This window comes from Oculina patagonica, chromosome 9 (genome assembly GCF_052425735.1).
Source record: "Oculina patagonica isolate OP01 chromosome 9, crgOcupat, whole genome shotgun sequence".
Lineage (NCBI taxonomy): Eukaryota > Metazoa > Cnidaria > Anthozoa > Scleractinia > Oculinidae > Oculina > Oculina patagonica.
Genome location: NC_135766.1, coordinates 28,457,244 through 28,472,125, shown reverse-complemented (window position 1 = coordinate 28,472,125; position 14,882 = coordinate 28,457,244). Strand labels below are relative to the sequence as shown.

At 38.9% G+C, this 14,882-nt stretch overlaps 1 protein-coding gene across 1 annotated transcript; it reads right to left on the bottom strand.

Moving 5' to 3' along the window:
• Positions 1-8,210: 8,210 nt before the first annotated feature.
• On the bottom strand, positions 8,211-9,596 carry LOC144665091 (uncharacterized protein MT2135-like). Its single transcript, XM_078526266.1, has one exon. It carries the CDS (start codon positions 9,594-9,596, stop codon positions 8,211-8,213), a length of 1,386 nt encoding a protein of 461 aa, XP_078382392.1.
• Between the last annotated feature and the right edge of the window lie 5,286 nt (positions 9,597-14,882).

Below are 14,882 nucleotides of genomic sequence, written 5' to 3'. Positions count from 1 at the left end.
GGGTTCATATTTATTATTTTAAGTGCTGAAACAAATTTTAACTCCTAAAAATATCATATTAGAGATCGTGCATGCGTTTATGTTTATTGTTTCAAGACTGAGCTGAAACAACTTTAAACCCTCTAGCAGCTTTTAAATAATTTCCTCATTTTTCTGTGTCACATTTGAGACATGCGGGGTTCGTGTTTATTATTTTAGTAGCTGAAACAAATTTTAGTCTTTAAAAGTTTTATATTCCAGATCATGCCTGGGTTTATGTTTATGCTGAAACAATATTTAACCTGCCTGTGAAATGAAAGTTTTCCGTAATTTCAAGTTTTTAAAGTTTAGCTCTGGACAAGTTTTTTTCGCAATCAATTTTTATCTCACTTCGACGTTGGCCTATTCGAGACAAAAACAGCTATAAATTTCCTGATTGTTCTGTTTGATTTCATCATCTTTCTGTGTCATTTTAGAGATCAGCGATGTTCGCGTTTATTATTTTAGGGGCTGAAACAAATCCCAGTCCTTAGATATATTATATATTCGAAATCAATCATGCCTACATTTATGTCACATAAAAAGAGTTTTGCTGCGTAGCACTCAATTGTTACAATAAGTGTTCAATAAGTGTTCTTGGAGTGCGTTCCTTTTAAGAAATCACATTTACACTGATGAAGGGGTTTCCCCGAAACGTCTGTTCTTTAAAAAAAACTATTTTGCACTCCAAGAACACTTATTGAACGCTTTACGCCTACATTTATGTTTATTGTTTTACGAGCTGAAACAACTTTAATCCGTTAAAAACCTGAACTCGTTCTCATTGTTGTGTATCATTTCCACATTTTTTTGTGTCATGTTTGAAAGCATACCAGGTAATACGTTTATTATTTTAAAAGCTGAAACAGCTATATCCAGATGGCAATTTAATTTTCTTAAAGTACCTTCAAAGCATTATGGAAACATTTACTATTTAGAATGCATAATTCCAAAGTTTTTAAAAGAATTCTACTATGAAAATGTCCAATTTTAAATGCGCGATAAGAACCTTTTTATTATTATTATTATTATTATTATTATTATTATTTTTTTACAACCGCTTAAAGTTGTGCTATTTTGCCTTCAAAAATGTCTAGGAGACTGGGTCCGAATTTATTACGAATTTCCAGCCTGTGACGTCAATTGTGTGCAAAAGTTTGTTTACGCTTGATTTTCAGTGGCAAAGGCGAAATTCTGAGAAAAAAAAATTGTTTAGTAATTCTCAACCGAGTAGTTTCGCGGAATTGTCGAATAACTCTGAAGAAAAATTATTTTGAAGAAATGGAAAAAAAATAACTAGAGTGAAAAAAAAAAAAAAAAAAAAAAAATAAGAAAAAAGGGAAAAAAAAAAAATAATAAAAAATAATTGGGGAAAGGAAAAAGGTAGTAAAAAAAAAAAGAAAAGCCGCCAAGATGGTCTACACCACACTTGAGAACGCACTTATATACACTTTTATTATTCAACACATGCGCGCGCTGCCCATATATGGTCAAAATGTAAACGATATCTGTCATCCGTACATAACAGATATCCTGCGATATACGTAGGTTGCGAAGATTCGTCAGAAATCTTGCAAAGCGCTTCATAATTACAGTTATTCTTTCTGCAAAATGTGTTTCGTTGACAATTTGTTGAATAATAAAACAATTATCCTGCTCAATCTTGCGGAATATCGTCTGATTTTAGCCAACTCGGCCTACGGCCTCGTCGGCTAAGTATAAGGCGATATTCCGCGCGATTTCGCAGGATAATTTTTAAATATCCTCAAGTGTGAAGCCAGATTTTGTAAAATGCGACTTGAGATTTTCAAGTGCACCTGAGTCAAGTGCTTACTTGAAACTGACTTAGCTTCTAGTGTGAAGCCAAGTAATGTGGACAGAAAAAATTTTACACGGCGTTTTCAAATTTCTCGGTTTTCAAATAAACCCAGGTAAATGTGAACGGGGACTAACACTAGCCCAGGAGTAAAAGTTGACCGAGGGTTCAATTTCTCTTGTATAAAAGTGTTTTTATTGCTTATGTTTTGTGGAATTTGAGATAAGTCAACGTCAAAACCGGAGGACAGGAAAAATATAAACAGAAAACCTAATTAATTGAAAAGTTAAAAAACTGAATTTTAATTTCACGCTTATCCTGAATTAGCTTAGTCGTGCTCTGAACAACACGGCCAAGGGTAACTCGATTGCACACCTTTTTTCCCGTATTTGGAAATTCCCTTGAACTGGGTTCCCACAACACACTTGTAATCCGACTTTACTTTTTGTTGACTTTTGTCAATGTTTGTAATGGCAAAAAAAGTTGAACTATCCATTCGCTTCGTAGTTAAGGTCGAGGGCCGATAAATGGCCATGAATAAATTCATATGGCCAAATTTTGGCTGAGGAAGCACATTTAAAAACCTTTATATCTTGGGCATTTGATACCGATTTCGCTAAAAATTGACAGATATATTTTGGAATAATGTGAGTTCACCATTACTGATATTATTCAATGAATCGCGCTTTACGATAATGCTGTAAAATTGGTAAAAACGCGATTTTGTGTAAAAAGTTTGCGCATAAAGAAGAAGACAAAGCAAGTTGATTTCACCATCATTTCACTGCTCCGCCAAAACCTTAACTGTGTCGAATCTGAAGCCGATTTTTTTATTTCAACTTAAATTAAACAGTTCTTAAAACTTTGTGAAAATACTCTCATCAAACATATACTACTCAAGAAAAATCCATAGCCGAAATAAATCCCAATTTCAATCCAAAAATATTGCGCTTACAATGGTTTCTTTAAAAAAATGCCACTCGAATTTCAAAGAATGCTTTGTTTTATTTCAAACAAAACGTACAAACTCTTACATTATATGCCCATATCAACAACAGGTGCTACTGTAGTGGACTGTAGTGATCGATCTCTTGCTATAGATGATGGAACTGGTCAATCCTGCAAGTTCGTGGCCGACGCCATCTTCGCTGATCTTGGCTGAGCAAGAGAAAGAGATACCCGCTGACCACCCATACCATTTTTTCCGTTGGTGGTCCCGTTGGTGTACACACACAAAACACACAAGTAACACAGCACAAAAACAGTCGACTCGAAACAGACAGAAAACAATCAAATTAAGTAATCAAAATTGTGAAACTTTGGGATTATTTATCCTTCTGAGTTCTGAGCAATGAAATCTGGACCATAGTCATGAAAAATGACAAAAAATGCTAGCAATTCTTTTTCAAGAAAAAAAATGCTCGTTTCCCCAAAAATGCCGAAAAAAATGAAAGGCCAACCTGAGACTGTGATATGGTCATGTTAAACTGGTCAGCAGCTACCTTGTTTTGACAGAAGATGACATTCTCCACCCCCGGTCGGGTTGCCTTGTGACTCCCCTCCCCCTATACCTGACAGTCTGTAAGGGCGGGCGGGCGCGCGGGCGCGCGTACGCTCACAAGATATCCAAAGTTTTTTTTTTCGGATTCACGGGTTTACCATTTTTTCTTACCCATGGTACTTCGCTGATGTACTTTGCGCGCTGGAGCACTGCTATTAAGATAGCATAGTAAATAATTTTTATTGACTAGTTTGTTAATTCATAAGGTGCATTGTTTGAAAATAGCTAACAAAATTACGTAAACGATGAAAAATTAATAGTAATCAATGCAATCAATGACAATCGATAAAAGTCGATTCTTACTCAACTAACTAACTTTTAGCAAAGGAATAAAGGGCGTGAGATTCAGCCAAACTGTTTTTCCTTTCGAAATTTTAACCAGTTCTTGGTGTTGGTATTTATTATGCGGAACACTAAATTCCATATCGTCTTGACACAACGGATTATTGTATTTTCCAAAGGTTTTCATTTCTCTTTGAAACGCATGCAAAATGGTGATACTCACAACACTCAGCCAGATGCCACCTTCCTTCGCTCGAGAGAGTTACGCAAGAAGATTCATTTATGGGTTGTTTTGGTTCCCCTTCTGCCCATGTAAACACAGCAGTTCTCATTAGCCCTGCATGTTTCTGGTCAGCACATGGAATGTTCACACCACACAACAAGTACTTTTTAAAATCCATAATATTCCCTGTGTTCTTGATCCCGTTCCAAAGTGGGCCGTAAACAGTACTGTCACCAAACATTCTGACAATTTCTTTGTTGTTGCCGTCGGCAGAGAAATTTTCAAGTTGTGAAGAGAACTCATTGACAGTAAAAGATTTGCTCCAAAACCGATTATGAAGATAACGGCCAGAATGCATGTACCCGTCAATAAAAATAACAGTCTTCTTCATTTGACGCGGTTCTCTAGTGGTAGGCCATCTATCTAAAAAGTCTGCTTTTAGGTTGTCTGGCGTTAAAACCTTGTGGCCAAAATATTCTTTAATAGCATGGTTAATCGACCAATCCTGACTGTCGCCTGTGTGATCATCGAAAAGAATTTCGATTATTTCATCAGTTCCTGTTTTCAGATTTTTGAGTCCAATCCTAAATTTCCTTCATTGCTTTTGTGAATTCAAAATCCCAGGGCCAACAATTGCCGTGACTCATGCTAATCTTCCCAAAACACTCCCACAGATCAATCTCAAGATGTCGTATCCCCATGTTCAGTTTATCTCTGAAACTGAACTCCTGATTGGCTAAATGTCTTCTTCTTCTGAGCAACCAATGACAGCCGTCTAACTAACCATAACCGCTAGCTCTGTTGTTGTAAGAATCTGTTGTTGTAAGAATTGTGCGACCCGAGGACTTGAAGTGATCTACAGGGACGTCGATTTGTAGCTCTCGCTGTGTTTTCAAGGCGAATTGAAGCCAGGGTGAAATTCTCGCAGCGCCCTGAACGCAGATGCCATGAACTCCACAGTCGGAACAGTTTGCCTCCCTGCTGAGTTGATCGCAAGATTTTTCTTCTTTTATCTTGCGAGGGAAGTAAATACATGAATAATAGAAAAAGAAAAGCCAACGTAGAAAATATGTCTCTCAAATTGTTCTGTAATTGATTTCCAACGAAAGCGTTTATCTTTCGGCCGCCTCTCACCTGGCTAGCGAAGAAAGAAGTTGATGCCATATTCGCTGGGGAAAGAAGAACGATAAATAAAACCACTCAATAACCAGAGTATGGTGGACGCCGCAGGGCCTACTCACGTGTAAGCTGGCCGTCTTTGTTTGAAGATATAGCAACAGTACAAGTTTTATTACAAAGTATGTTGGCGGAAATGCTCTGACATGAGGCAAGAGGAGCCAGTCAAGTAGATTACAGGTACTCGCAGTGAATCTGTAGAGTGTAATACTGTGGATCAGATATTTGGCCTGAACTTGTATGACCGATTGCGACACGCTTGTAAACTGTTCTAAATAAACCCATTTTCTCCAGCATACAAATTTACCACTTTCAGTTCATCTGATACCTATTGTTTTTTATGTCAATACCATGAATATGAATACACCTAATTGCAATAACGTTGTCATAGAAAAAAAGAAATTAGAAAAAGGTAAATAGGAATTAATTAGCGTAGTTGCATAACTGATAACATTTTTAGAAAACTCACGAGTTTTTGTCTTCACACTTTGAGTCCACTTTTTTGCTGTAACAAGATAAATTGATTTATTCGTATTTTGAGGCATTCTAAGGCCATTTGTACGAATAAATTTCATGCAGCGCTTAATTAATTCCTATTTGACTTTTTTCTTTTTCCTTTTTTCTATGAAAACCTTATTGCAATTAGGTGTAACTTGAAAGTTTTAAAGAAATCACGGTAACCATTGTTACACGAGGCCGTCCATTTAAACATGGTTGAGTGCAGTGACACGTTGAAGACGAACAACCTTTGTGTATTGTAGGGTCGGTTTTTTATCTCATAAAAAAAAACAGCTGAATTATTAGTGAAGCCGGGTTTGTGTGATCAACCAGGAGGGGCTTATTATTGTGACAGAGTCAATTTGCATGTTTGTGATTATTTGTGTGCTCATTTGTGAAATAGTTCTTGTGTTTTTCTGCGGGGTTGTGTTATTTGTAAGCGACGATATCATTACTTAATGTCATCAGGCGATTGGACGGGATCTTTCCATCTTTCAGTCTGTTTCGCACGATGGATGGATGGGTAGAAATAAACGTTATTGTAACCAGAAATCAAGTTAAATCAACAAGAAATCGGCGCATAGAATACAGAGCAAAATACTTCCTCTTGTTTACATGGGCCATTTTGAGTTGACTCTCGGTGAGCAGGGATAGTGCAGTGGTGAGAGCGCTCGCTTCCCGCCAATGTGGCCCGGGTTTGATTCCGGTCCGGTGCCATACCTGGGTTGAGTTTGTTGTTGGTTCTCGTCCTTGCTCCGAGGGTTTTCTCCGGTTTTCTTCCCTTCACAAAAATCAACGCTTCAAATTCCAATTCGACCTTGGATGCACGTACATGACCAAACGAGCTCCTGAGCTCTTCCGTGTCACGTGGGTGAATAAATTACATTTACATTTACATTACATTTTTTTAGTTCCCTCTTGTTTTAACTTCTGTGTTTTATTTTAAGTTCCCTCTTGTTTTTACTTCTGAGTTTTATTTTGAGTTCCCTCTATCCACTGATTTAGTATATACAAACATAATTTGAATTGACTAGTTTGTTTGTCCACAATTCAAGGTCATGACTAAGTTATTGAAAATCTATAACAAAATTTCATAATCAATAAAAATCAACATAAATCAATGTAATCAATAACAATAGATTAAGGTCGCGCAGGACCCTTGCAATCATTAGTATGTATTTATTTAAAGAGTATGCACGAACTGCCGGACGACTGAGGCCGACAACAAACGAAATATTCATGAGAATGTTTGTTTTTAAACTCCTTTGTACAAGTAATTACTAGTAATTGTTCTCAGCTTTGTGCACGTGCGCTGAAACATAGGGAATTATCATAATAAGATTCAAGCTTTGAATATATCACACGTTGTTGTAAACACATCCTCGGAGACCCAGGGCAGTTAGTTGGGGCGCGGGCCTCGCACGGGTTTCGGGCGTGTTACTGCGTACCCCTGCACTTTTCCAGTTCCAGCGTTTCTCTGTCATTTTTTGCCATCACCGCTCTTTCTTTTCTTTCCTCCTCGTCGTGTCCCCCATCTCATCTATACTGGATCTCCTTACCTCCCGCGCTTTTTTTCTTGTCTTCTCCTTTCCGGTGTGTACTTCACTCACGCCCGCCTCGTCACCTTTTTTTTTCGAGGTTTTTTTTTTGTTTAACACTTACAGGGGCTCGCGTTAGCTTTCTTTTGGTTTCCTTGCGCTGCTACTTCATTCCCCCTCGTGTCTTTCGGACAAAACGACGACGAGTCTTGTGGAAAACCTTGTGTGAAGACAGGTCTCCGTCGCTGTGGCATTGTGGCATCGGAGGAACTCAACGCTTCTGGAACTGGTTCGGTAGACAAGTGCCCAGGGGCTGTTACGCTCTATGTTGTAAACTATCGCCCGAAAATCCCGTTGTCCCGATAAGCTGCCCGTCGCCCCAACTAACTCCCCTGGGTCTCCGAGGATGTTGTAAACATTGACTCGGAAGGTCTTCGGAAGCCTCAAAACCTGCAATTTTGTGTCGAAGTTTTCTCCGCCGATATAGAATTTCAAGAGTTGATTCGCGAGGAACACAAACTTGGTGTACTCTTTTGTGTTATGACTAGAGCGAATTTTTAAATTTCCTTCTCAAAATGAAGATAGCACGTTTCAAAGTTTAGATTCCACATTTTTGCTCTCTTAGAAGCCATTAACTTGTTGCAGTTTTTGAAATCGAAAATTTCGTTCTAGTTATAACACAAAAGAGGTTATGATTTATCACTAAGCTATAAGATCATTTAATTTGGTGCGCTGTTCTAGCTGAAAACTTGGACACAAAATCGCATTATCTGCAATTAAACTTTTAAGGGCTTGTAACATCACAGACAACGGTCATCTCTCAGTAAAAGGACAATCATGATGTAATTCTATCATCCCTCAAATATCCTTATTAAATTTTAGAGGAATCGATGTTCAAAATGTAGTGAATTAAAGCTTTACAAGATAGCACTCCGTCAAGAAATTTGGCTAATGAATTTATTAATGAGCAAGGGTCCCGCGCGACCTTAAGTTCGATACTCACTCAACTTTGAGGCATTGATTCCAATAGCAATCAGTTAATTGACATTGAATAATTACTGCGAGACCCGAGAAATATTTTACTGATTTTGTGCAATGTTAACTTTTTAACAAAGAAATAAATGGTGTGAGATTCAGCCAAACTGTCTTTCCTTTCAAAATTTTAACCAGTTCTTGGTGTTGGTATCCATTATGCGGAACACTAAATTCCATATCTTCTTGACACAACGGATTATTGTATTTTCCTACGCCTGAACTAACGCTCCAAAGGTTTTCATTCCTCTTTGAAACGCATGCAAAATGGTGATACTCACAACACTCAGCCAGATGCCATCTTCCTTCGCTCGAGAGAGTAACGCAAGAAGATTCATTTATGGGTTGTTTTGGTTCCCCTTCAGCCCATGTAAACACAGCTGTTCTCATTAACCCTGCAATTACCTGGTCAGCACAAGGAATATTTACACCACAAAATAAGTACTTTTTGAAATCCATAATATTCCCTGTGTCCTTGATCCCGTTGTAAAGTGGGCCGTACACAGTGCTGTCACTATAGACTCTAATACTTTCGTTGTTGTTACCGACTGCGGAGCAATTCTCAAGTTGTGATGAGAACCCATTGACAGTGAAGGCTTTGCTCCAGAAAGGTTCATGAAGATAACGACCTGAATGGCTGTGTTCGTCGATAAAAATAACAGTCTTTTTCATTTGACGCAATTGTCTAGTGGTGGGCCATCTATCTGAAAAAGTCATTTTTAAGTCATCAGACGTTAAAACCTTGTCGCCAAAATATTCTTTAATAGCATGGTTAATCGACCAATCCTGACTGTCGCCTGTGTGATCATCGAAATGAATTTCAATTATTTCATTCCTGTTTTCAGATTTGCCAGTCCAATCCGAAATTTCCTTCATTCCCTCTGTCAATTCCCTATCCCAGGGCCAACACCCGAGATTCATGTCACTGTTGCCGTGACTCATGCGAATCTTCCCAAAACACTCCCACAGATCAATCTCAAGATGTCGTATCCCCATGTTCAGTTGATCTGTGAAACTAAACTCCTGATTTGCTAAACGAATGCACACGTCATCTTCCCTTAGCGGCCAATGGCAGTAGTCTAAATGCCCATAACCGCTAGCTCTGTTGTTGTAAGAATTGTGCGACCCGAGGACTTGAACGTGATCTACAGGGACGTCGATTTGTAGCTCTCGCTGTGTTTTCAAGGCGAATTGAAGCCAGGGTGAAATTCTCGCAGCGCCTTGAACGCAGATGCCATGAAACCCACAGTCGGAACAGTTTGCTTCCCTGCTGAGTTGATCACAAGAATGTTTTTCTTTTATCTTGCGAGGGAAGTAAATACAGAAAGAATAGAAAAATAGGAAAGCCAACGTAGAAAATGCGTCTTTCAAATTATTCTGTACTTGAGTTCCAACGAAAGCGTTTATCTCGCGGGCCCCTCTCACCTGGCTAGCGAAAACAGTTGATGCCATATTTGCTAGCGAAAGAAGATTGATGAATACAATTACGCAATAATCAGAGTATCTTAAACACCGCATGGCGACTTCAATATATGAGCTAGCCGTCCTTGTTTGAAGATATAGCAGCTGTTCGGTTGGGATTGTGGTGAGCTCTCTGACATCAGGCAGAGGAGTCATGGTCACAGCTCGGGACTGGGCTGTACGACCGAGCTGCCCCGTGCGGGGCACCCATCGGTGCCGGCGGAGTGTGCGGTGTTAGGCTATCCCATTTCTCTCCTGCTGGTCTGGATCAGTGGATCACCTTCGCGCAGGGCTCCGACGTGACCGGTCAGGCGGCAGCATCAATGTGTTCCGAACTGTCTCTGTCGACAGACGAATTTCCGGTGCCCCTGAGTAAGCTGTCCTGAATGAACTATTTGTCCCGCATGCAAATTTCCTACTTCAGTCTGTTCATCAGATATTGTTCCATTGTCAATACCGTGAATAATATACATGTATGTCTAACTTGGAAGCTTAAGCGTAGTCACAGTTACCATGGTTACACGAATGAAGGTATCATTGAATGCAATGATACCTATAAAACCAAAACCCTTTGTGTATCGTAGGGTCGTTTAGCTCCCATAAAAAAACGCAGCCGAATTAGAGAAGCCGAGTTTGCGTGACAGCTAGTTGATTCTTTGTGAAGGGGGCGTGCATGTATTATAAATGATATTGAATATGGCTTTTTTATTTTTATTTTTTATTTTTGATTGATTAAGATAAACAAAATGAGTGGGAAAGCTAAACGTCGCTGCAAATGTACATGTATCAAAGCAAGTGAGTTAAACAAGCATTTAAAAACATTAGTAAAATACAGTTATGGAACATGACGTCACAGGGGTGCTTGCGTTTAAGTGTCGTTTTCTTGTAATAATGAATTGTGAATGCTTTCCTGTCATAGAATTTTATAATTAAACGAGACTTACCTATAAGTTGAAGTTTGATTTGAATATTCTATCTTGTCATCAGTCCGAAAGCATTTCCGGGATTTGCCGGTAGTTCAGCACGTAATGTCTACGTAGTTCATAGTACAAGCTCACCTATTGGTCGTGTTTTATACAGACACTGCCTTGCCCTATAAGCAGCAGATAACTATCCCAGATCATTAGCCTGATTGTCTGACAAACGCTCGTTTTTCTAGTGTTGTATTCGAATTTTTCCCACCCTCCCTTTTGGAGAGAAGTTTTGAGCTTACTGATAAATCTCGTTAATATTACTTTACGTAATAATTTTTTTTCATACAATTTTTTTTTTTTTTTTCTTTTTCGTCTTTCCCCTGCGCCCGGGGCAATTTTTTTTTTTTTTTTTTTCCCCTTGGGGGCAAAAAAAAAAAAAAAAAATTTTTTTTATTAAAAAAATTTATACCCCCCCCTTAAATTTTTTTTTTTAAAAAAATTTTTTTTTTTTTTTTTTTTTTTTCCTCCCCCTCTTTTTTTTTTAAAAAAAAAAAAAAAAAAAAAAATTTTTTTATGGGCGCCCCCCCGGCCCCCATCCCCCACCCCTCTAGTGGCCGCTTAAAGAACATTCTCGTAAGCGGCCAGCTCCGTTGCGGACACTTTTTTCGCGTCCCGAGGGTGTCCGCTTATGAGAGCTTCGACTGTATTATCAAGTCTTAAAAAACTGTACCGAGGGTTCGAAATTGGTCGATTCAAAATATATTGCGAATACAATTAAGTTTAAAGCGTTCTCTGGTTTAAAAAGTTTAAGAAAAATATAAGCTTTCGGCTATTATACTATATAGCCTTAAACGAATGTAAAAAAGATAAAGCGCGTGATTGGAAATATATGCAAGGGAGGGTGTGAAAAGATTAAAACCTAAAATACAATAGAAGTGTAAAAAGCTAAAAAATGGACAAAAAAAAAACAGACAAAATAAAAATTACAATAAGGCTAATAAGCCGTTTAGAATTATTGTCTGCGCCGACAGTTTTGGCAGTATGCCAAGATTCTAGTGTTCTTCGAATACGGTAATTGCCTTTGTCTATCACAGTAGCGCCATCAAAGTCAATTGAGTGGTTGTTTTGCCAAGCATGGTTGGCAATGTTCGAGCCTCTCGTATAATTTTTAAGATTTCGTTGATGTTCCTTTCTTCGGGTTTTAAAACATCTGCCAGTTTCACCTACGTAACTCGCAACCTCGTTCCCAGGGTCTCTCTCTCCCCGCCCCCCAGAGCGCTCTAGGGGGCAGGAGAGAGAGACCCTGAGAACGAGGTTGCGTAACTCCAACGGAAGGGAGGCGTGGGAGGCGCGGTGGCCTAATGGTTAGCACGCTCGCCTCCGAGTCGAACGGCCCGGGTTCGAGGCCTAGCCGGGGCGCTGCGTTGTGTTCTTGGGCAAGACACTTTACTCTCACAGTGCCTCTCATCACCCAGGTTTATAAATGGGTACCGGCGAATTTACTGCTGGGGGTAACCCTGCGATGGACTAGCATCCCATCCAGGGGGGAGAAGCAATACTCCTAGTCGCTTAATGCCACGGAAACCGGGATAAGCTCCAGGTCTGTATGGGCCACTAGGCTCGAAGCAGACTTTACCAACTCCAACAGCAGTCAGCGCACGGAACTTTGTAAACAACATTGCGTTGCAGATCCAGGGACTGCCTAAACTTAGGAGAAGGGAATTCTTGTTGCTGGGTTTTAGCTGGTTTTCTTACTACACGGATGTCATTTTTACGAAGTAATCTGGTGAGAGGTTCAGTCAATCCGCGGAGAGAGGGGAGGCACGCGAAACCCAGGGATGTGTCGGGTGGATCGGCCCATTTGAAGTACATGGACACTAATTCTTCTGGAGGAGGAGTTGTCAGGACTGACTTCTTTTTTAAAATGTTGGAAATAACTGTTGTTGGATAGCAATACCCGATTCCCTCTATAGCGCGCGCCTGCAGGGAATCACGGTAGTTGTATTCATCAAACCATGCGCGAGACTCAGCAACGTGCATCGTTGCTGAGTCTCGCGCATGGTTTGATAAATACAACTACCGTGATTCCCTGCAGGCGCGCGCTATAGAGGGAATCGGGTATTGGCTGTAAGTGCTTGATAGGCCTATATCTGAAATCGATCTGCTCATCGAATACTTTCACTGTGCCAAATTTGGTGCTTCTAACTCAAAGTATGTAGTACAGTTTGCCATAAAGCTCAAATGCTACCAACCCCTACCCCCTGGGTCCAAAAGGTGCCCCCCCCTGACAGAATTACAGATGGGCCTATATCTGAAGTTGATCAGCTCATTAAATACTACCACTGTGTCAAATTTGGCGCTTTTAACAAAAATCGCACAATCATTTCACCATATTGCCGGACTAAATAAAGGGTTTTGCCAAGGGGTTTTAAAGGTTTCACCTGCCTCATGTAGCCATGACATGAATGTGGTTCTTTTGAAGAATGTTTCATTCAAATTACCAGGCGTATCGCATCAAACGTTCGGTTTTTGAACTCAATCGAACGATAAAAATTTGATTTTTTTCGGCCATCAAATAACATCGAACTCACAAAATATCAAAGCGAATCGAACTAGTTGGCTCGATTTAGTTTTTAGGCCTATTGCTTGTTTTCGCCATTCACACTACATTACCTAGCCGGTGTTTTTAAATTTACCCACTTTGGAGAACGTTTTTTAAAAGTACCGTTTTCGGTGACCAAAAAAGGACGGTCCAGCGTGGACGGTTGGCCTGTCCGGGTAAAAAAAGTTGCGTTTTCAAATTTACCCGGGTCAGTGTGGACGGGACCTTAAGGAGGCTCGATGTTGTGTTTTTAGCCGAAGGGTGGTTGTTTTGAAAATTAAAATTACCTAGGAAGCCAATGTTCGATTTTTGCCAGAATTCACCATAATGATCAAATAAGACCAAATTTTAATTTTTTATCCGTCACTTAGTCACAGCTTTTACCATAGAACAATCGACGTTTTCTTTTGTTCTCAATCAAGCTTAATTTTCTCGAAATCTAGATTGACTCTTGTGTTTATTTATTGATATGTTCAAGTTTAGTAGCTAATTGACTTACTGTTGACGGCATTTTAAAAAAATCTGTATAAAGAGCGTTCTCAAGTAAATCAAGAATGAAATTTTCGTATTATTTGAGCACAGTCACTATCACTGAAATATAAATACTTACACCATGAAAGACCATTAACTACATCGAAAGACCTTTTTCTTTAAGGTGGCTCGATACAGTTTTTTCTGGGCCATACCTTCAATTTTCAATTGGCCTTTGCGATAAAATTCTTTACATAATCGAGCTTTCGTGCTGGAAGTTTAAAGAAAATCTATCGAGCCGTTTTATAGATTTTTCAACAAGCGCTTAAAACCGAAAATTATCTGAAAATTACAATACGAGTGGTCGTAAGAAAAAAACAAATTCTCAGAATCGCGTTGTGGAAACTCGACAAAACTTTCACGACTTCGAAAGATTACTTTAATACACACTTTGGCGTTATTTGAGATTACTTCCTCAACGTAGTGTTTGTGTCTCGGCTCATTTATTATCGCTACACCAAAAGTACAATCTGAAACATTTTTGCGATTTATTCGAAATCAAACATACAGATTTTTTTAGATCTTGAATATTTTATTTGCAGTACATCATAGATTAAGATGCTGGTATTAGTTTTTAAGCAGCAAATCTGATTCACGCGAAAAGCAGGTTTTACTGTATTAGCGGTTTTCTGTTTATCGTTGCTATGGAAATATCGATTACTTTAAAATATAAATCAAAGTAAACTTCAATCTTAAAACAATATATGGTGTAATTTTCATATCGATCCGAGTCAGGGAAGATCGTTTAAAGGCCAATTGCAAATTGTAGGTATGGCCCAGAAAAAAATTATTGAGCCACCTTAATATGTTAAAATATATCAACTGCCGATTGTAAGAAATTATAAGAAAATACCAAAAACTTCACTCTTGATTTACTCTAAAACAGTCTTACAGATTTTCCTAAAATTTTGTGTACAGGTAGTAAATCTACTATACTTGAACATATCAAAAAATGGATACCAAGAGTCAATCTAGATTTCGAGAAAATCAAGCTTGTTTGAGAACAAAAGAAAACGTCAATGGTTGCTATGGTAACATTTGTGACAAAAGTGACGGGTAAACAATTAAAATTTGGTCATATTTGATCATTACGGTGTATTTTTGCAAAAATTGAACATTGGCTTCCTAGATCATTTCAATTCTCAAAACAACCACCCTTCGGCTAAAAAAAACTACATCGAGCCTCCTTAACTGGCTTTCAAACAACCGGGCCCTGGATGGGTAAATATA

What these genes read in the sequence shown, in the direction of transcription:
- LOC144665091 (XM_078526266.1), bottom strand. Translation starts at nt 9,596, where the DNA reads ATGGCATCAACTGTTTTCGCTAGCCAGGTGAGAGGGGCCCGCGAGATA.